General features: G+C 41.6%; 1 protein-coding gene across 5 annotated transcripts in view; it reads left to right on the top strand.

Moving 5' to 3' along the window:
• The first annotated feature begins 3,739 nt into the window (after window positions 1–3,739).
• odf2a (outer dense fiber of sperm tails 2a) overlaps window positions 3,740–23,810 on the top strand; it is a 129,385-nt gene continuing 109,314 nt past the window's right edge. For 4 of the 5 annotated variants that reach the window (XR_009655754.1, XR_009655752.1, XR_009655753.1 and 1 more), the window contains exons 1-4: window positions 3,740–3,843; window positions 8,918–9,037; window positions 9,149–9,253; window positions 16,310–16,483. Coding sequence is in view for 1 of the 5 variants with exons in the window: in XM_060935981.1 (XP_060791964.1) it covers window positions 3,841–3,843; window positions 8,918–9,037; window positions 9,149–9,253; window positions 16,310–16,483 (402 nt within the window). In the remaining 4 variants the exon portion in view is untranslated. Of the gene's footprint in view, window positions 3,844–8,917; window positions 9,038–9,148; window positions 9,254–16,309; window positions 16,484–23,810 lie in introns of those variants that run through there. The other variant, XR_009655755.1, reaches the window with a different exon arrangement.

The following is a 23,810-nucleotide window of genomic DNA, read 5'->3' as shown; positions in this document are numbered from 1 at the left end:
TAAGGTGCAGGAGGCATTATGTTTTCGGGTTGTCCATCTGTCCGTGCATGCGTCCGTCCGTCCCGAAACCTTGTGAACACAATATCTCCAAGGCGAATGAAAGGAATTTCACTAAACTTTCACCATTTGTGCATTTGGGGCCACAGATAAACTCATTAGATTTTGATATCAAAAGGTCTAAGGTCAAGGTCACTGTGAGGTCAAATGTCTGTCCGCATGTGTCCGTCCCGAAACCTTGTGAACACGATATCTCAAAGGCTAATGAAAGGAATTTCACCAAACTTTCACCATTTATGCGCTTTGGGACAAACGGGCAATTCCATGTAAATGTCAACCTCACTATGCAAAAATAAAGCAACATGTAATGCATCAAAACCACTCCCAGAGATATCACCTAGGCCTGTATTTTACAGATGTGAATAAGTTGAACCAATTTGTAACCAACCTAATATGTCACTGTCAGTCTTTCTTTCTTATAATGTAAAACCCAAGCTAAAATCAACTTTGATCATGTACAATTCTGTATTATTGCCACAAGCCACAGAAATGTATGCTAAAATCCACAAAACAGCAAAACAATAGCCATCCTAAATATTATTTAAGAACTTTGATAGTTTTAGCTGATATTTGGAGAGTTTTTCAAAGGGTTATGGTGGTTAAATTGCTGATTTTCTAAACATATGCGATGTCTATTTCAGACGCGTCACATCCATAACGGAATTTCGTCACATCCATAACGCTGACTTTTCCTTCCGAAACTCTGCATGAAATACAAAATATTTTAAACAAAGGTTTTTTAATATTCACCTTGGACCCCTCTATCAAACGGATATCTCCATTTCGACATTAGGTTTACGATTTCACAGAGTTTGATAAAAATGTACAGTCACCCAAGAAAAGTGATACTTTTTCTGTCACATCCATAACGCATCTTTTATTGGCATTTTCTGGCATGCCCTAGATGTACTATGGGAATTGTTCTTGTTCTATCACTTCTCCAGTATGGTACAGCCTTAAAATATGCAACACCTGTTTAAATACTGGGAGACAATAAAACATGCACTGGGTCATTTGTTGCCATTTTGAGTTCAAGTGTCACGTCCATAACGCTGGAATTGCCCAAATATGAACTGATTAGATTTTGAGGTCAAAAGGTCTAAGGTCAAGGTCGCTGTGAGGTCAAATGTCTGTCCGAAAACCTTGTGAACACAATATCCTCAAGGCGAATGAAAGGAATTTCACCAAACTTTCACCATTCATGCATTTGGGGACACAGATAAACTGATTAGATTTTGAGATCAAAAGGTATAAGGTCAAGGTCACTGTGAGGCAGTGGCGGCTGGTAGTCTTTCAAACAGGGGAGGCTGGTCGGTTACGATATTTCCAGATTTTAAAAGAAAAAAGAAAAAACACATCAATTTTGCCCATACTCTTGCCTCTGATCTGGCTGATTGTTGGCAGGGTCACAAACTGTGAAATAACAGGTTCTTTTGGCCCATTAGCCTACTGTCCAATATACATGATGGTGGTGTTGGGGGGGTATATTTCAACATTTTATATTTTAAAATTGTGGCATGTTGTTTAAAAATTGATCATTATTGAAAGCAGCTCTTTGTCAGGAACCTCAGCAGTAACAGCAGAGTGTTCTGGAATAGGCACAAGCACTGACCTTGGGGAGCCAAACATAGAGCTGGGTGCCACACATTTCATTCAATGACACTATATTAATCCAGGTCTGTAGTGTGAAATGTTCTCGGCTGTGTTTTTGTTTAAAAATGTTTTCCAAATTGTAGCTGTGTTTAATTCATATCCAGAAAAATATATATTCCAATATAATATACTCAGCATAAACATTTTAAATAGATTCTATATTTTTGGTCCATCCATGACATATTACTAAAGTAGCCTATTTACTGTTGTTGATGTAGGTCACTTGCTGCTAGCCAATTCACTTTCTCGTACCAGGAGAGCTGAACGAGTATTATTCCCTACCTTTTTCACCAAGTCAGTTTGAGGTGTTGGTCTACCCTGCTCTTTAATTTTAATTTTTTCCTCGAAAGGAAGACTGGCAAATGGCTTCGCCAAAATTAAATCAGCAATGCTTGGCCTCCGTGTGCAGCTTTCTTGCTAGCTGTCTAGCCCCCTCAAGTTCAGTCACTCAAATAAACGACATTTCTGGAACTAAGATAGCAAACTTGACAACACTATATTTACACTTTATTTACAATGAAAATATATACAAACTAAAAAAGCTGGTAGAAACCGTATGTAATGAATGAAATCGAAATGTAAGCCGATCTCTTACAATACACTGCAGCACTTGCGAATCCGCATGGGACTGAACTGAGATTCACCGCTGCCTGTCTATATTTGAAACGAGCTGTCAATCAAAGAAAATATCCGGCCGCTTTCACCAATCACCAGTCTCCTCACGGAAAGCTTTGCCATGTCCCTCCCACTGTGAGGCTGGGACTCCGTGGGCGGGCGTTTTCGCAGTATTTGTCCAATAATCGTCTTGCATTTTGAGATTGAAAAGCGCATCGCTCCCAAATGCCATTGAAGTCCACTAAGGCTGGGCTGCACCGCGCTGTCACGAGGGGGAAAAACTCACGCACACATTAGGCAAACTGGGGAAAGTTATAACGGAATGATTTCGCACTGCAGTGGGTTGAGCACATATATTTCTATGATTCTGGATCTGAAATAGCAATGTTATAAGGTCGGCTATAACATAAGCCTAGCGCAATTCATCCTACACGATGTTCGTCATTTTTAGAGGAGGCTGAGCCTCCCTCGTTGTCTTAGAGCAATCGCCCGTGCTGTGAGGTCAAATGTCTCATCTCATCTCATCTCATTATCTCTAGCCGCTTTATCCTTCTACAGGGTCGCAGGCAAGCTGGAGCCTATCCCAGCTGACTACGGGCGAAAGGCGGGGTACACCCTGGACAAGTCGCCAGGTCATCACAGGGCTGACACATAGACACAGACAACCATTCACACTCACATTCACACCTACGCTCAATTTAGAGTCACCAGTTAACCTAACCTGCATGTCTTTGGACTGTGGGGGAAACCGGAGCACCCGGAGGAAACCCACGCGGACATGGGGAGAACATGCAAACTCCGCACAGAAAGGCCCTCGCCGGCCCCAGGGCTCGAACCCAGAACCCTTCTTGCTGTGAGGCGACAGCGCTAACCACTACACCACCGTGCCGCCCCGAGGTCAAATGTCCATCCCCAAATCACAACTTAATAAGGCGTGTGGTCTACCAGGCGGAGTTCTTTTGAGATGTGTTGCTGTCATGAAATTTCAAAATGTCTCACTTTCGACATATGTTGTCGATGTTCTATTGTGAATACAATATCAGTTTTTGAGAGATTTGTAAATTATTGTATTCCGTTTTTATGTACAATTTGTACTTTGTCCCAACTTTTTTGGAATCGGGGTTGTAAACAAAAGGCAATGGCAACCGTTTGTAATGTATTGTGATGTTTGGTGTTAAACGTGGACAAGGAGACACTGATGGTTTGGGAGATAAGTCCAAAGACGCCGCTTTAGTATCCTTGTCAACCTGCGGCTTGGGTCCAGTGTTAGGCTTTGTTTCTATGGCTACAGTTACTACTGCCAACGTATGCTTGAACGTGACGCACTGCTAATGACTTTCACCAATCAGAGTGCGGTACGCTTTTGAACCAACCAATCAATCGAAAGACAGCGCGTGTCTACCGGAAGGGCAGGAAGCGTCCAAAGATAAGAGAAATAATTAGCCTGTTAGCTCTTACACAGATTTATTCTTATACGATATTTTTGGGAATTTTGAATGTGTGCTTCTTTTTCGGATGGTAAGAAATTTTGTTTGTTGTATTGTTTATAGTATCGGTTACTCTCTTACGAAGCAATTATGTGCGCCAACCTCCGACTTATTTTCAAGTACAAGTCAAGTAACTGTTTACACTAGCTAGCTGCTTAGCCACTAGTGGATGTTGTAATGATGTGTATAGCGAGTTAAATAGAGCCAGCTTTTCTGTTATACACATTTTTATCGGGTTTGGTCAATTAATTATCGAGTTAATTATGCTGTAAACTTAATTATAGTCAGTACAATACGGGTATATTGGTCTCTAAAGTGTATTAATAGAAGTGGGTCTTAATATAGCTTCAGATATATTAGTGACTTCTCAAGTTAGTATATTTTTAGCAATATATTCTTTCGTAAAACTCGTAGTTTCACTGCAAAAAATGATCTCTTGTTGAGAGAAAATATCTTTAATATGGCTGAATTTATCTATTATTTCTTATTAGAAGTTTACTAGAACTCAAATATAAGATTATTTAGCTTACTTTGAGACGCTTTTACTAATTTCAAGCCTTAAATTTTCTTATTCTATTGGCAGATAATTTTGCTTCTTTCTAGAATTGAATGCTTAAAATGAGCAAAATTATCTGCCAATAGAATAAGAAAATTTAAGGCTTGAAATTAGTAAAAGCGTCTCAAGCTAAATAATCTTATATTTGAGTTCTAGTAAACTTCTAATAAGAAATAATAGATAAATTCACCCATATTAAAGATATTTTCTCTCAACAAGAGATCATTTTTTGCAGTGTTGATGTGTGGCCCAGTGTCCAAGTCAGAAGAAACAGTCTGTAGGAAAACTGCAGCAGTCTGGGGGACAGAAGTATTCAAAATAAAAATAATTTAATGTAACCATCATTGTGTTTTGAAATAATCCTATTACATAATGTAGTATATAAGTATAGTATCACATCACATGTCTTATTTTGTACTGCATTGTAATGAAATCATAACAGAATTAGAATCAGAATTTATCACCAAGTCCATGCTCACATACAAGGCATTTGCTTTGGTGGTTGGTGCTTGAACAGTGAATTTTAAAATAGACAAAAGTAGTTTATATAAATAGGATTAAAAAAATAAGAAGAATCTAAAATATAGACATATTTAAGGAGTCTCTATATGGGTTGTTTTGAAGTCCAAGCTGTACAGTATGTCCTGGAAAGTGCAAAAAATAGGTCACAGATGCTGATGAAGACGAAGAAGCGCCGTGACATGAATGTGCGAGAATACTATGGCTCTATTTAATCTATAATTTCCATCCATCCATTATCCATAACCGCTTATCCTGTGCAGGGTCGCGAGCAAGCTAGAGCCTATCCCAGCTGACTATGAGCGGGTACACCCTGGACAAGTCGCCAGATCATCGCAGGGCTGACACGTAGAGACTAACAACCATTCACATCTACGGCCAATTTAGAGACACCAGTTAGCCTAACCTGCACGTCTTTGGACTGTAGGGGAAACCGGAGCACCCGGAGGAAACCTATGCAGACAGCATGCAAACTCCACACAGAAAGGTCCCCGTCGGCCGCCGGGCTCGAACCCAGAACCTTCTTGCTGTGAGGCGACAGTGCTAACCACTACACCACCATGCCGCCTTTAATTTCTCATCTCATCTCATTATCTCTAGCCGCTTTATCCTGTTCTACAGGGTCGCAGGCAAGCTGGAGCCTATCCCAGCTGACTACGGGCGAAAGGCAGGGTACACCCTGGACAAGTCGCCAGGTCATCACAGGGCTGACACATAGACACAGACAACCATTCACACTCACATTCACACCTACGGTCAATTTAGAGTCACCAGTTAACCTAACCTGCATGTCTTTGGACTGTGGGGGAAACCGGAGCACCCGGAGGAAACCCACGCGGACACGGGGAGAACATGCAAACTCCGCACAGAAAGGCCCTCGCCGGCCCTGGGGCTCGAACCCAGGACCTTCTTGCTGTGAGGCGACAGCGCTAACCACTACACCACCGTGCCGCCCCGCCTCTAATTTATACATTATAATTGTATTTAATTTATAATGTAAATACAATTGCATAGATCCATAGTATTATTTATAAGTATTTTATTAGAATATTAGGCTATATCTACATTACAGAAGATGTTAAATCTTATTTCATTTAATAAGATTATCTGTTATCAATGTCATCTATTTCAGATTATATTCTATGATTTAATTATACCATTTTATCAAAGGTATGATAATGTATATTAATGTATATGACATTGTGATATTTAACAGTTATTCCAGAAAATCGAGTCATGCGTGAGCTGATAGCTGACAAGGCGCGTAGCATCGTGTAGGCTATAAGCCATGTATGACGAGATCGAGTGGAATAACTGTTTTATTATATCCACATTCACTGGATTTTGAGAAAGAGAGCATTTTTATTTTTTGCAAATTCGATAAATAAAAACTTTATGCAAAATTTACAACAAAATAATTTCTGCTTAGAATGTAAACAAACTGGCAAAATGACAGTAGGACTTTTTTAAAAATGCTATAATAATAATTCTTGAAAAATACAAAAGATACATTCTTGCTGTCAAATACTTTTCTTCCATATTTTGTTGCCTTTTTGGGGGGGGGGGGGGGTTCTTTTTCTTTAGGGTTTTTTGGCGGTTGGCAAACCAACTTAAAAGTGCTTTACCGCCACCGACTGGGCTGGAGTGTGGAACAGGAGATACTGGGGGGGGGGGCATTCTTTTAGCTTTTTCTGTCTCTTTTAAATACTTGACGATAATTTTTAGGGTTTTGGTTTTGGGTAGAGTTTTTATTTCATCCTTGGTTGGTTCAACAACATGCTGTACCATTTTGTTTTTCTTTCTGTGCGAGGCTTATAGTGAGTTTGACAAATCCGGAACAACATGGGAATGCTGTGGATTTCGAGTCAATTATGAGAAATGCATGCTAATTCCTCCTAGTTTCTGTGTTTTTAAAGAAGAAAGTCAAGACATGGGGTTTTATGCAGCCAAGTTTATTTCATCAACATTTCAGGGTTTTTTTTTTGTTTGTTTTTTTAAACTTTTGGTAGCATATTTTGGGCGCTTGACCTTTAATTTAGGCGCCTTTTTAAAGGAACAGTCCACCGTACTTCCATAATGAAGTATGTTCTTCTCTGAATTGAGACGAGCTGCTCCGTACCTCTCCGAGCTTTGTGCGACCTCCCAGTCAGTCAGACGCGCTGTCACTCCTGTTAGCAATGTAGCTAGGCTCAGCATGGCCAATGGTATTTTTTGGGGCTGTAGTTAGATGCGACCAAACTCTTCCGCGTTTTTCCTGTTTACATAGGTTTATATGACCAGTGACATGACAAAGTTCAGTTACATAAATTGAAACGTGGCGATTTTCTATGCTATGGAAAGTCCGCACTATAATGACAGGCGTACTAACACCTTCTGCGCGCTTCGACAGCGCATTGATACCTTCACAGGCCCATGGTAAAACTGCACTTCCAGGAGGGGCTGCCGTCTGCCTCCCGAGCCGGCCGAGAGCACTCCTCGTCAGGCACGGCCAGGCGGGCGAATGCCCTGGTCCGTCCGCCCTGTCTAAAAAGAATGGTACAACTCGAGCCCCATGGTAAAACTGGGACTTTGTCATTTTTTCAGCCTAAGGCCCATGGTAAAACTAGGACTTTGTCATTTTTCCGCATGAGGCCCATGGTAAAACCACACTTCCAGGAGGGGCTGCCGTCTGCCTCCCAAGCCGGCCGAGAGCGCTCCTCGTCAGGCACGGCCAGGCGGGCGAATGCCCTGGTCCGTCCGCCCTGTCTAAAAAAAAATGGTACAACTCCGAGTGAAGGTATCAATGCGCTGTCGAAGCGCGCAGAAGGTGTTAGTACGCCTGTCATTATAGTGCGGACTTTCCATAGCATAGAAAATCACCACGTTTCAATTTGTGTAACTGAACTTTGTTTCATGTCACTGGTCATATAAACCTATGTAAACAGGAAAAACGTGGAAGAGTTTGGTCGCATCTAACTACAGCCCCAAAAAATACCATTGGCCATACTGAGCCTAGCTACATTGCTAACAGGAGTGACAGCGCGTCTGACTGACTGGGAGGTCGCGCAAAGCTCGGAGAGGTACGGATCAGCTCGTCTCAATTCAGAGAACATCATATTCCATTATGGAAATACGGTGGACTGTTCCTTTAATTTGGGCGCCTACGACATTATCCATCGCAGGTTTCATGTAATTGAAAGGCCTGTCTCTACTCACGGTATAGAGAAATGGTATATGTGCTGATATCCTAGTAGTAGAGTAGCCAATCAGAGTGCGCGATTGCTCATATCCAGTGAACGTGGATAGAATAATGTAATACAATATTATAATTATAGAATGTAATTTGAAAATATAGATTCTTATTCAATAAAGTAAGATTTAATTTAATTAAAGCAGTGTTATGATATTGTGATCTTAATGAATTTATTGCAATATTTTATTAAATTATTTATAAATAACAGTAGTACCCAATTTCATTTCATTTGAATGAACTTTATTTTATTTTACCTCAATTATAGGGTTCTGTTATAGGAACATAAGCGGTTATTACACAGTCATGTGTGGCCTATTCAAATTCCGCTCCAACGCTGCCTCCTTAAGTCCCTCTGCCAGATTTGTGCTTGTATGCTGTTCATAAATGGGGCGAGTTTGCATAACATGGCTTACAGTCATTTGTGATGTGGAAAATAAAGTGTGATTTATTGTAATATATTTAGCAATGAATGTTATTATCTATTTGCCAGCTAAAATTATACATAAACGTGCAAAATACTTTTGTCATGAAAGTCATTATATTTTCTCATGTAAGAAAAAATACTGCATATTTGTTAAATCTTGTTTATACAAATCATATTTGTGTGAATTTACTTTTTCATTACAACCCTAACTGATTAACCAACACCAAAATGTAGATAGAACTGCTTGAAAGAAATGCTAATGCATGCGCTGGATGATAATCTATAGTCATGCATTAGTTTTGCATGAGGATGTGTGTAATATGCAGTGATTCTCTATGACTATACCATATAAATGTACTTTTTGTTTCATGCAGAAAAAAACGATGAGAACCAGCTCATCTTCGCTGCCGCTTCACGTGCATGTGAATGAAAACACACCTGTACATGTGCATGTAAAGAAGGGCATGAAGAACAGCCCTATAAAGCCAGCACAGGTCAGTTGTCTCCTTCTTTGTAGAAATGGTTCAAATGAAAACCACCACCAGTATTTAGTGTTACGTCACATTCAGACAGTCAGCACAAGTTATTTGCTTTTGTTGTTGCAGGTTAAGGCGAAAGGCTGCTTACGTCCCATTGCTAAAGTTAAGACAAGAGTCCCATGGATTCCTCCGGGCAAAGCTTCAACTCGAGAAGCACTGTACAAGTGGGAGGTTAGATGGATGTTTATTATGTATGCTATATTAAAGGACCAGTTTGGCAAATAATCAAATCTCCTGCAAACGTCAGTCAGCCAACACATGTTTGGTGTCTGAACTTTGTTTTTCCTCTGCAGTTAGTTTGGGGAAACATTATGTTTTTGGGTCGTCTGTTTGTGCATCCATCCAAGATTCTCATTAGCGCAATATCTTAAGAACGGGTGGTTGAACGTTTGTAGGATTTATACGGAAATATCTTTGTAACCAGCAAATGAACTTCAATATTGGAATTGATCCAAACAGGATCAAGGTCAAATGTCTGAAATAGCTTTTCTTCAATAACCAGAGGTCCCAATCTACACAATGCATAGAGCTAGTGTATATATATAAAATGTGTGATCACACTGGTCACATGATTGCATTCTTTCGTGGAGAGCCTACTCCATTACCAGGAATCATCAATACTTGTGAAGCAACAAACAGCTCCTTGATCACAACAGCTGACATGCATTTTAGGTTATGATCATGTTATACAGTAGTATATTATATACACTTTATATATGTATATTATAGGTTACGTAATAATTTAACCCAGGGGTTTTCAAAGTGTGGGAGAGTCAGCCCCCCCTCAGAGAGCAAATAAACAACAACACCCCCCCCTTACTATTTTTGTTGTTGCTATACTTAATGTTCCATTCGTATTTAAAAAAAAAAAGGTTGTTGTACACATTTTTATTTTTATTTTACACATTTTAAACATCTGTGCTTTTTAAAACATCTTTTTTTTTACACATTTTAAACACCTGTGCTTTTCTTTTTAAAACATCTTGTTTTACACATTTTAAACATCTCATAGCATTGTTAGCTAGCACCTCTTGGCAGACAACACACTGTGGCAGTGGAGCATCTTCAGATCCAGTCCATGAAAATCCAAACTTTAAATAATCATGGTCATACTTCCTTCTTTTTTCAGTCCCCCCAGGATTTCGCGGGCCTTTTTTGTGATTGTTGCGGGCTAAAATGTCTGATGTTGCGGGGGTTTCCAAAAAATTGCGCTGAAAGTTGCAGTGTTTTTTAGGTTTTTGTTGCGATTACATTGCGGGAGGAAGTGAAAGTTGCGAGAAATTGTTGCGATTTTCTCTTTTTGTGATTAAAATTGAGTGATATGTTAAATATTAAGTTATTACCGAAAAACTATTGATTAAAAAAACAAAGACACTGAGAAATGGTCCTATAAACAACTTTACCAATATAAAATATTACCAGGACTACAAAAATGCAGAAAAATAGGCTTTACTTATCCAAATGCACCTGTTGGTTCAAAAGGTAAAGTGCAGAGAACCTCACAGCACAACATGAAGTTACCTTAAAATATAAATGCCTCAGCTTTCATGTAAGAAAAAAAACTATTAATACTAGTACTGTGTGCAGGCAGTCTCTCCTGAAGACTAAATTAAACAATAATTATAAACTAATAAAATAAATGGCTCAGGCTTCATAGAAGAAAAAAAAACAATTTGAACAGTCTCACAGTATGATGCTGAAGCTGCCTAAACAATGGAAAATAAAATACCATTTTGGCAAAAATGTTGGCATCCATTAATTTCTTGTATTAAGTAAAAAAAATAATGTAAAGTGCACACAGTGCTTCACTGTAAACATAACACACTTTCAGTAACAGAATTTAAGCCTATATAAACACTGACTCGCACATGCAGTGTTGCCAGATACTGCTGATGTTTTCCAGTCCAAAATATGTTCAAAACCCGCCAAAATGCACTTAAAACCGCCCAATCTGGCAACACTGCGCGCATGCTGCTTCTCTTGAACGTATACACGGAAGTAAGGCGGAAGGTAGTTTGTCGACGTCACCTCAAGACGACACCAACGATTGGTCAAATTTGCTGGAAGGTTGCGGTGATTGGATATAATTGCAACACCGCCCTGAATTCGCGGGGATTGGTTGAATTTGCAAATCGCAACATCGCGAAATCCTGGAGGCTCTGGTTTTTTGCTTGGCCCAGACTCTGTCTCCTCACTCACTGTAGCTTTAGGTACTAAAAATCGATCCATTTTGTCTCTGGCAAAGGCTAGCTGAAGTTCGCTCAATGTCCGCAGTAGTAACTTATTCTGGTTTATTTTTCCTCACGTTGCGCACCCCCCAAAGAACTCTGGCGCCCCCCAGGGGAGGCGCGCCCCACACTTTGAAAAGCCCTGATTTAACCTATAATCACAACCACATTATACAGTGGATATAAAAAGTGTACACACCCCGTTAAAATGATAGGTTTCTCTGATGTAACAAAACAAATGAGACCACGATAAATAATTTCAAAACTTTTCCGACCTTCAATGTGACCTATAACCTGTACAATTCAATTAAACAACAAACACATCTGTTGGGGGGGGAAAAATAAAAAATGTACAATAAGCTGGTTCCATAAGTGTGCACACCCTTAAACTAATACTTTGTTGAAGCACCTTTTGATTTAATTACAGCATTCAGTCTTTTTGGGTTCACGCCTGCCGTCAATTAAAATGACTCTGATTAACCCCAAATAAAGTTCAGACATTTACTCAGTTGCCTCCTCCAGCAAAAGCCAGGGTTCACCGAGAGCTTACAAAGCTTCAACGGGATCTCATTGTTGAAAGGTATCAGTCAGGAGAAGGGGACAAAAACATTTCCACAGCATTAGATATACCATGGAGCACAGTGAAGACAGTCATCAAGAAGTGGAGGAAATATGGGACAACAGTGACATTACCGAGAACTGGATGTCCCTCCAAAATTGATGAAAAGACAAGATGAAAACTGGTCAGGGAGGCTGCCAAGAGGCCTACAGCAATACTGAAGGAGCTGCAGGAATTTCTGGCAAGTACTGGTTGTGTACTACATGTGACAACAATCTCCCGTCGTCTCCATATGTCTGGACTATGAGGTAGGGTCGCAAGTTGGAAGCCTTTTCTTACAAAGAAAAACATCCAGGCCCGGCTAAATTTTGCAAAAAAAAAAAATACATCAACTTTCCCAGAAGCATGTGGGAAAATGTGTTGTGGTCTGAACAAACCAAGGTTGAACTTTTTGGCCACAATTCCAAAAGGGATGTTTGGCGCAAAAACAACACTGCGCATCACCAAACGAACACCATACCCACGGTGAAGCATGGTGGTGGCAGCATCATGTTTTGGGGTTGTTTTTCTTCAGCTGGAACAGGGGCTTTAGTCAAGGTGGAGGAAATTATGAAGTTCTAAATACCAGTCAATTTTGGGCCAAAACCTTCAGGTGTCTGCTAGAAAGCTAAAGATGAAGAGGAATTTCATCTTTCAGCACGACAGTGACCCCAAAAAAGTTTTGGAATGGCCCAGCCAGAGCCCAGACCTAAATCCAATTGAAAATCTATGGGGTGACCTGAAGAGGGCTGTGCACAAGAGATGCCCTCGCAATCTGACAGATCTGGAGCGCTTTTGCAAGGAAGAGTGGGCAAATATTGCCAAGTCTAGATGTGGCAGGCTGATCGACTCCTACCCAAAAAGACTGAATGCTGTAATTAAATCAAAAGGTGCTTCAACAAAGTATTAGTTGAAGGGTGTGCACACTTATGCAACCAGCTTATTGTACATTTTTTATTTTTTTGTTTTTCCCCCTAACAGATTTGTTTGTTTTTCAGTTGAATTGTACAGGTTATAGGTCACATTAAAGGTGGGAAAAGTTTTTAAATTATTTATCGTGGTCTCATTTTTTTTTTTTACATCAGAAAAACCTATCATTTTAACAGGGTGTGTAAACTTTTTATGTCCACTGTAACCGTTAAAAAGAGCTTTGCATTAGCTTTCAAAAGACACCAGCTCGGCGCTGTTGAAATCTGCAGTCCCAGAGAAAGAGACCGATGAACGAGGATGTTTCAGCTGACTCTAGAGCTCTATTTCCAGTGAAAATGGCACCTCGGACTCTACTACAGAGCACTTTATGTTTCAGTTCATCATTTTCTCAAAATCAGAGGCATTGTTTATTCAATTAAATTTTTGGGAGCATTTATCTCATCTCATCTCATTATCTGTAGCCGCTTTATCCTGTTCTACAGGGTCGCAGGCAAGCTGGAGCCTATCCCAGCTGACTACGGGCGAAAGGCGGGGTACACCCTGGACAAGTCGCCAGGTCATCACAGGGCTGACACATAGACACAGACAACCATTCACACTCACATTCACACCTACGGTCAATTTAGAGTCACCAGTTAACCTAACCTGCATGTCTTTGGACTGTGGGGGAAACCGGAGCACCCGGAGGAAACCCACGCGGACACGGGGAGAACATGCAAACTCCGCACAGAAAGGCCCTCGTCAGCCACGGGGCTCGAACCCGGACCTTCTTGCTGTGAGGCGACAGCACTAACCACTACACCACCGTGCCGCCCGGGAGCATTTATAAATTTGTTTATTTATTTTTAAAATATTGTTCAGAATGTTCTGAGAAACGAATTTAATCATAAACCATACTGGCTTCATCAAATCGTGACGGGAGTATATCATTACACCCCTAATATTTTAGGCATTCAAAGTAATAACAATAAAGACTTGATTTGTTGGTGGCTGAGGCACTCCTGTCGGCGCTTTTGGTATGGAGTTTTATTGTTTTAACTTTTGTGATATTTCGAACATCTAATGGAAGTCTCTCACTCCCAGAAGTGTTTATAATGTTAAAAACATCTCCAAGTGCTATAAAGTTATTGAGACAAGCAAATTAGACATTTAGAGTCACGTTTCCTCAGTGCAGTTTGGTATCTTCTTCTTCTTCTTCTTCTTCTTCTTCTTCTTCTTCTTCTTCTTTCAGGTGCTTCAGTTAGGGGTCGTCACAGTGGATCTGTTCCGCATATTTGATTTGGCATAGGTTTTACACCAGATGCCCTTCCTGACGCAACCCTCCCCAATCTATCTGGGCTTGGGACCGACACTAAGTATGCACTGACTTGTACGACCTCAGTGGCTGGGTATTTTACTTAGGCCCTGTCCACACGGCAACGGATTCAGGTGAATCTGATAAAATTGTTTATCGTTTCGGCCTGGCGTCCACACGGCACCGGCGTTTTGGGTGCCCCAAAACGAAATCTTTTGAGAACGGGTTCCAGAGTGAAAAAATCTGGCAACAGAGCCGTTGCGAAGTCGTCTGGATGAGTAGAACGGATTTGTTTACGATGACGTCACAACCACATGACTAGAACAAGCAGCACTCTCACGTGCATCATTCGTAACAACAGAAATTGAAATTGTTTACACATTAACCTGACTGACCTGCCAGACAGACAATTTACACCTGCTTTGATGAACAGAAAGTACAGCCTTCCACACAAAGCAACAGTTACCTGACTATAATGGAGGCAGAGGGGAAAAGGGTCAGAAGACCCTTCAACAGACTGTTTTGTATGAACCACTGCATTGCATTCACTTTTGTATACAGCTTTTCTTTTAAATAAACAAGTAACTGAACCATTTCTTGAATTTCTTTTTTTATTGGATAAGACTGCTTTTCGGGCGGCACGGTGGTGTAGTGGTTAGCGCTGTCGCCTCACAGCAAGAAGGTCCGGGTTCGAGCCCCGTGGCCGGCGAGGGCCTTTCTGTGTGGAGTTTGCATGTTCTCCCCGTGTCCGCGTGGGTTTCCTCCGGGTGCTCCGGTTTCCCCCACAGTCCAAAGACATGCAGGTTAGGTTAACTGGTGACTCTAAATTGACCGTAGGTGTGAATGTGAGTGTGAATGGTTGTCTGTGTCTATGTGTCAGCCCTGTGATGACCTGGCGACTTGTCCAGAGTGTACCCCGCCTTTCGCCCGTAGTCAGCTGGGATAGGCTCCAGCTTGCCTGCGACCCTGTAGAAGGATAAAGCGGCTAGAGATAATGAGATGAGAAGACTGCTTTTCAAAATGTTCACACACAATATAAAAAGTTATATAAATTATATAAAAATGCTTTTCAAAATGTTCACACACAATAAGAAAATTAAGTTATATAAAACTATGCACACTAATAAAACTAATTTGTACACACAGAAGGCACGATTTCCTCGCGTAGTCGCAGCCATCTTCTTGTTGTTGTGTGTTTGTTCCTGTGAGTGCTTCACGCCCGATAGAAGAAGGGGTTTATGCATGTAACAGACGTTGCGTTGTGGTGTTCACCAGTCTTTTTATTCTGAAGAAATGAGACACAAATACACTGCTGAGGACGGGCTGCAAACGTCCAGTGGCATTGGTGCTTACATTTCCAAAACGAACTGAAAGAGGCCAGCGCCTCGTTCCCATAACTACCTGCGCTCTTAAAGGGCCAGCGCAGAATTTCCCCACCACTACACACAATGGCAAGTGGAAAAAAATAAACCCGTTACATGCGCATGCGTCCTACTTCTTCTTCTATTGTTCTGGTGTCTCCGGTGTCTTACAGTGCATGTAGAGGTGTGGCATGTGTATTGCATCGTTTTCAGCAAGCGTTGCGTTGCCATATGGACCTGATATTTTACTGATCCGTTGCCCATGTGGACGCGATATTTTTTTTACCCGCTAAAAAAAAATCTCGTTGCCGTGTGGATGTGGCCTTAATCTTTGGTGGGGAAACTGGAGCACCCGGAGAAAACCCACACAGACACGGGGAGAACATGCAAACTCTACACAGAAAGGCCCCTGTCAGCCATGGGGTTAGAACCTGGAACCTTCTTGCTGTGAGGCGAGAGTGCTAACCACTACACCACTGTGCCACCCCTAACCACCATGACACCCCTTGGTATCACTTAAAAAAAAGATTGTGATGATGGTGAGATTCATAATACAGTTCCACTTCGAATTTAAAGTTGCAATGCAAGTTTTTATATCATAAACTGAGAAAAGCAATATTAATGAAGAGAAAAATTCGAGAAATTAAAAGATCCTAAGTAGCAAAATGTCACAAGGGATAGGTGAGCAGTGGATCTGGTATGTAGTTTCTTTAAACATGTAGTAACAAACTACATTTTTGTCTTCTGTGTGGAGCGGACCAGAATCGCAAAATGATATTAATTTTTATTACTCCTGAGTTATCATTTGTTGTTTAGGGTCTGAACCATCATTCGGAGATCAACCCCCTACCTGAACCAGACCCCTCACACTCTGTTCTCCGTCTGGAAGACCTCTCCACTGATGAAGAGGAAGCTCTGCAGGGACGCATCAACCAGTATGAGAGGAAGATCGATAGCCTCATGACTGAGGTCAGCTCACTGAAGAATGAGGTGAGTGCTAGAGAACCACACGTAGTCCTTTGCCACTGCATATTCAGATTGGTTCCAACACCACAAACCTGCTAGACTGGAACTGAGGAACCATGACCTCTTAAACAGGAACTTGGGACAGAGAAAAAAACCAAACCACTTGATTGACAGTTGCAGTAAATTGAAAAGTTTTACAAAGCCAGAAGTCAAAACTTATAAAATCTTTTTATGCATATTTTAATTTTAACACTGTGCATTGTGGAAATACCCACATGATGATGATGTAATGATTCAGCTTTTGTCAAAACCAACTGTTTTAACTTTACTAGTTCATGTCACATTATATGCTTGTATATGTCACATATACACAGTTCATTAGCAACAGTCACTTAAAAGACATTCTTCTTTGTCTGTTGTCTTCATCTACATTTAGACATCATGCATAATCAGGCCTCGAAATTAACGGTGTCCCGATGGCCACTGGCCACTAAAATTTTTGGCCGGGACAACTAAAAAAATCACTTTGGGACATTTTTGGGACAGTAGAAAAATAACCAACATCAGAATGTCAGCCCTTCATACGTTTGTCAGGCGTGCGACCCAGCTTTCGGCTCCCAAAAAGCCCCCCGAATTTGATCTGTGCTCTGCAATTACAGCGCGTGTGGGAGCCAGAGACGCACTGATTCGTGACCCTGCCCATCGCCTTTGATCTGTATTCAGCACTATTACAGCGCGTGTGCGAATCACTTTCCTGCCAGTTCGCCGACATTCTATCCATGTAAACAACATTCAACCAATCACAGCTTCCAGCCAATCAAGGCATCCACCAAATATGGCAAACTGCAACTGTTTAATGTTCAGATATTTCTGGAATACGTTCGGTAAAACTCCCTAGCACAAATCATCCCGAATCACGCTTTCCGGACGATCTTTGTAAAGAATCGTGAGCTCGGTGATGTTCGGGAGATCAGCTGACAATGCCAAATATGGTAAATCGGCAAAGCTCGGGAATGTACGGTGTACTAGTGCATCTCAAAAAATTAGAATACCACGAAAAAGTTCCTTTTTTTTCATAATTTAATTCAGAAAGGTAAACTTTCATATATTCTATGTTCATTACATGTAAAGTGAAATATTTAAAGCCTTTTTTGTTTTAATTTTGATGATTATGGCTTATAGCTCATGAAAATCAGAAATCCAGTATCTCAAATTATTAGAATATTCCCTAAGATCAATCAAAAAAGGATTTACAATACAGAAATGTCCAACTTCTGAGAAGTATATTCATTTATACACTCAATACTTGGTTGGGGCTCCTTTACCATGAATTACTGTATCAATGCGGTGTGGCATGGAGGTGATCAGTCTGTGGCACTGCTGAGGTGTTATTAAAGCCCAGGTTGCTTTGATAGTGGCCTTCAGCGTATCTGTATTTTTGGGTCGGGTGTTTCTCATCTTCCTCTTGACAATACCCCATAGATTCTCTATGGGGTTCAGGTCAGGCAAGTTGGCTGGCCAATCTAACACAGTAATATCATGGTCAGCAAACCATTTGGTAGTAGTTTTGGCACTGTGGGTAGGTGCTAAGTCCTGCTGGAAAAGGAAATCAGCATCTCCAAAAAGCTCGTCAGCAGATGGAAGCATGAAGTGCTCTAAAATCTCCTGGTAGATGGCTGTGTTGACTTTGGACTTCATAAAATACAGTGGACCAACACCAGCAGATGACATGACACCCCAAATCATCACAGACTGTGGAAACTTCACACTGGACTTCAAACACCTTGGATTCTGTGCCTCTCCACTCTTCCTCCAGACTCTAGAACCGTGATTTCCAAATTAAATGCAAAATGTACTTTCATCTGAAAAGAGGACTTTGGACCACTGAGCAACAGTCCATTTCTTTCTCTCCTTAGCCCAGATAAGACACTTCTGACATTGTCTCTGGCTCAGGAGTAGCTTGATATTAGGAATGCGAAAGTTGTATCCCCTTTCTTGAAGATGTCTGTTCGTGATGGGTCTTGATACACTGACACCAGCCTCAGTCCACTCCTTGTGAAGCTCTCCCAAGTTCTTGAATCAACTTTTCTTGACAATCCTCTCAAGACTGCGGCCATCCCTGTTGCTTGTGCACCTTTTCCAGCCACCCTTTTCAGCAATGACCTTTTGTGGCTTACCCTCCTTGTGGAGGGCATCAGTGATCATCTTCTGGACAACAGTCAAGTCAGCAGTCTTCCCCATGATTGTGGTTGTGTGTACTGAACTAGACCGAGATATGCACTGTGTTCATACTGTTTTACTCAAACTCGAAATGAAATATTCTAATATTTTGAGATGGGTTTTTTTATGTTTTTGTACTGTATGCCATACTGATTGAAATTAAAATAGAAAAATGCTTGAAACATTTTAGTTTATGTGTAATGAGTCTATAATATATAACATTTTCACTTTCTTAAATAACTGATGGAAAATATTGAACTTTTTCACAATATTCTAATTTTTTGAGATGCACTAGTAGTTCGAGCTACCTCGTGAGTTTCGGTAAATTTCGCCAAGTTTCCCGCGAAATGACAAGTGGAATTGCCGAAAACAGAAATATCAGTATGTTGTGATGTTGGGTCATGGCGCAGAGGACACAGGGTACCCGCGGAGTCTTAAAAGTATTAAAAAAGTATTGAATTTCATTTTCCAGAATTAAGGCCTTAAAAGTATTAAATTTCATCTTGAAAGTCTTAATTTTTTCCACGGAGATCTTAATTTTCCAAAGAAAGTCTAACATCGTTGCGTAACCTAGATTAAATTCTCTGTGATGAAAATGAAGCAAAATCTAAAATGTTTTGCGCTGCCCTGGCGTTCACACGCAAACAGCGGGAAATTCACGTCGCGCCGTAAAGGGTTCACACGAAACGAGAGCAGCAGGCGCATAGAGCGGTGAGGGGGAGAGAGCATGGGGAAGTGCAGATTCAACCCGAAGTGGCCGCTCGACCCTAAGGCCCCGGTCACACCGCCCGAACTTTGCTGGAGCGTTCCTTGAACGGGAGGGAGGGGGGGGCCGAATTTCGACAACGCTCGTCACCGCGCACAAAATGGGAAAAAAATCGAAAACACGGGCGTTGGCTTAGCGGTGCACCGCTGAAGCCGGCGTTGCTTTAGCGTTGGTTTAGCGGTAGCGAGCGGTAGCGAGCGGTAGCGAGCGTTGGTATAGCGGCGTTCTGTGCATGCGGGCTTTGGCTCGGTGGGGGTATAAAGTTGGTTTAGCACCAATCATAGCAAGTCTCTCAGCATCCATGGTGATACAGTTTTACTGTAACTTTGAGCAAATTCGATATAGATGAGGTCTGAACTCAACGGCAGCTCGATTCCAAATGAGCTCCTGGTCCATTTCTCCCCGTATTTATAGCCAAATTCTGGTCCCGCTCTGACACCTCTATACCAACGCCAAACCAAAGTTCATCGCCGCCATGGATAGCTGCTTCAACGCCCGACACCGTTCCAGCAACCCCGTGTCCGCTCGTAAAACACTTACAACCGCTCCACCGAAGTTTGTGCAACGTTTAATCGCCGCCCGGGCAACGCTGGCGAAGCAGCGGTGGTCCAGCGTTTAAGATTTCTGCGTTGGCCTAGCGGACCCAAGCGTCCACGAACTTGCGTCTAGCGGTGCCAAACTTTGACTGGGCGTTGGTGGAGCGGGGGTGAACTTTGCCGGGGCGGAAAATTGCCCCCTCCTCACCGCTCGCAATATTTTGTGCAGCTCAAAACTTTCGGAGCGGTAGGAGGGCCCCTCGAGAAACATCAGCGGTGGCCGAGCGTATACGGCGTTGCTTTAACGGAGGCCAACTTTTGTTAAACGGTGGTGAACGGTTACAAGCGGTGATGAATTTTTTTCACCGCTCCAGGAACGCTCCAACAAAGTTCGGGCGGTGTGACCGGGGCCTAAATACGCCTGGGTTAAGGGGGTTCCAAATAATGACCGTGAGGCATTATGCACTTTGTGTAAAAAAAACCTTTCAACTAGGGACAATGGGGCTTACAGCTCTGGATTCTCACATGAAAAGTGGTAAACATATTTCGTTTGCATCCACAATTCAGAAGCAGGCAGCTATACTATACTATTGTAGCTATACTATTCTTTTTGTCTTTTGAATGCTTCTCTGGTGTGTGTGTGTGTATGAGGGGTGATTGTCTGGACTTACATGGGGGTGCTCTCCTCTGCATGGTGTCCAGGGGGTGTGAGTAGAATGAATTCTGATTGATTATTTTAATAAATGTAATTTTGTTATTTCAAACACTCGTAAATAGTAATTATTTGAGGTTTAATCTGGTGCTCAATATGATTTATTCTTCCCTAATGAGTGCGACAAAGGTATTAAATTTCACTTGAAATGGCATTAAAAAAGTCTTAAAAAGTCTTAAATTTTGGTTTAACAATCCTGGGGGTACCCTGGGACAATTCTCAAAGAAAGAAAATGTATTTTTTTTTTTTTTTTATTTAAACAATTTGTCTTTGGTAAACATTTGTATATTGTATTAATAGTACTGCAGAGTCCACATAGATTACAGGGACTACTTGCTGTATCCTAGTATGTAACAAGTTGAAAGTCTAGGCCAGAGTTTCTAGACTAGTGTAATGTATGTTTCTTTATAAATGTTTACCTAAAGCTAGCCGCACACTACGCCGATTTTCAGCGTACCGAGCCAACTGAAGTCGCGAGTCAGGCGTAAAGACTAGTTTTCGATGGTACCGACTCATCTCACAGCCGATTCGAAAAACTAATCGGGAGCCAGACTGATCGGCGACAGTCGCTAGCAATAGCCAATCATATCTTTCGCATATAACACATGACGTCATTAAACACAATTTCTAGCGTGAGAAATACGTGTTGGTAGCACCTAATGCAGGTATGTACTGTAATTCCATAGACTGAAGCTTTATCCATAGACACAGTGGGCTGGAAAGCCACTCTGCTCAAGTTGTGTGGCTGAATTCCAAATCGCTTTAACTCCCCTATATAAGTGCACTATTTAAGGTTGGAAATAATAGCTCATGCAGCCTAGATAGTGCGCTACATATTCCATGTTGTGTAATTTGTAATTCAGCCTGTAGCATCTTCAAGTGTTGGATTTAACAGTAACTATATCCAATAGCCAATCACAAAGCTATTAAGTTGTCACGTGATATTTAGCGGAATGTTTGTTATGATGCTTAGTTCGCATAATCTCGTTTGGTGTCGCTTCAATCGCGACTGCACTCGTCAACAGTCGTGAGTTAGTCGGGATATGTGCGTGCCATGTCGGGAGTCGGCTCTGAAATGGGTCGGTTCGGTACCGCGTGGATCGGCGTAGTGTGCGGCTAGCTTAAGACAAGTAGTCGACTCAGCATATATCCTATGTAACAAGTGGGAAGAAAGTATGTTTGTTTTGTCTTTGGTAAATTTGTAGACACAAGTCTAATAATAAACCGGACAAGACAAGTTTGAATTTGAGTTGATTTTGAGTTTATTTCAATTGACAATTAGCTTACACAGCAATACTGTACTCTGACTCAACTTTATTGTTGTTGTAATACATACTTCCTGAAAACCAGGTTGGGATAGTCCATCCTCACTTTGGGACAGTTGGAATTTATTTTTGGGACAGTTCTGGGACAATAGGGAAAAAAGTTAATTTCGAGGCCTGATAATATTATTATTATAATAATACAAATAGTAATCAAATATGCCATGCACTGAGAGGCTCTGGTTGAAATTCATCTCATCTCATTATCTCTAGCCGCTTTATCCTGTTGTACAGGGTCGCAGGCAAGCTGGAGCCTATCCCAGCTGACTACGGGCGAAAGGCAGGGTACACCCTGGACAAGTCGCCAGGTCATCACAGGGCTGACACATAGACACAGACAACCATTCACACTCACATTCACACCTACGGTCAATTTAGAGTCACCAGTTAACCTAACCTGCATGTCTTTGGACTGTGGGGGAAACCGGAGCACCCGGAGGAAACCCACACGGACACGGGGAGAACATGCAAACTCTGCACAGAAAGGCCCTCGCCGGCCCCGGGGCTCGAACCCGGACCTTCTTGCTGTGAGGCGACAGCGCTAACCACTACACCACCGTGCCGCCCCTGGTTGAAATTATGGATTCTTTTTGGTGACTGGTATAATTCTATTTTCTTCCGGGCTGCGCCCCTCAGAAAATAGTACTATGCCAGTCACCTCAGAGAATCCATAATTAGTGGTGCCTCTCAGTGCATGGTGTATTTGATTTGATTTATATCTCTCGTCAAAAAATTCCAAACAAAGTGTTAACTACAAAGAAAATCTGAAAAAAAAAATCACATTACTAGGCATGATCATGATACGTAGATCTACACACACAGAAATGCTCATGGAGCCACAGCTGTGACTCGAGTCAGCCGTATAGCTTGAAATTGTGATGTCAGTTATATATTGGCTATATACACTATATTGCCAAAAGTATTTGCTCACCCATCCAAATTATTGGAATCAGGTGTTCCAATCACTTCCATGGCCATAGGTGTATAAAATCAATCAAGCACCTAGGCATGCAGACTGTTTTTACAGTTTGGAGCTGGCCCCTTCCTCTTCCAACATGACTGTGCACAAAGCAAGGTCCATAAAGACATGGATGACAGAGTCTGGTGTGGATGAACTTGACTGGCTTGCACAGAGTCCTGACCTCAACCTGATAGAACACCTTTGGGATGAATTAGAGCGGAGACTGAGAGCCAGGCCTTCTCGTCCAACATCAGTGTGTGACCTCACAAATGCGCTTCTGGAAGAATGGTCAAAAATTCCCATAAACACACTCCTAAACCTTGTGGACAGCCTTCCCAGAAGAGTTGAAGCTGTTCTAGCTGCAAAGGGTGGACCGACGTCATATTGAACCCTATGGATTAGGAATGGGATGTCACTTAAAGGGCTGATGACACGAACATGACTCTATGCAATTTCTTAAATAAACTATACAACATGGCAAACATGTTAGATTTCTGTTATAATTACGTGAAAAGAAGCTGTTGTTACGCAAATATCCAACTTTTAATTGCACAGCGCAAGAAAACTGGGTCCGTGGCTCGCGGCAATGCTGTGACGTCAGCGGAAGGACACGCTGCGGTTCACTGGCTGTTCTACTCAATGGAAATGGCGCATGAAAACGACGGTGAACTCTCTAGTGCTAGCTCTTCCTCTGAACAAAAGAACAACCAAATACTGGTACTTTAAGCAGTGATCATGATGGCATGATTTTATCTGATTTTAAATAAATGAGATTGATAATAATGTGAATGTTCACAACTAGTACATACAAACTCTGCAGCTTCTGATTCAGCA

Source organism: Neoarius graeffei, chromosome 12 (genome assembly GCF_027579695.1).
Source record: "Neoarius graeffei isolate fNeoGra1 chromosome 12, fNeoGra1.pri, whole genome shotgun sequence".
Classification (NCBI taxonomy): Eukaryota; Metazoa; Chordata; class Actinopteri; order Siluriformes; family Ariidae; genus Neoarius; species Neoarius graeffei.
This window is presented reverse-complemented; position numbering and strand designations above follow the sequence as displayed.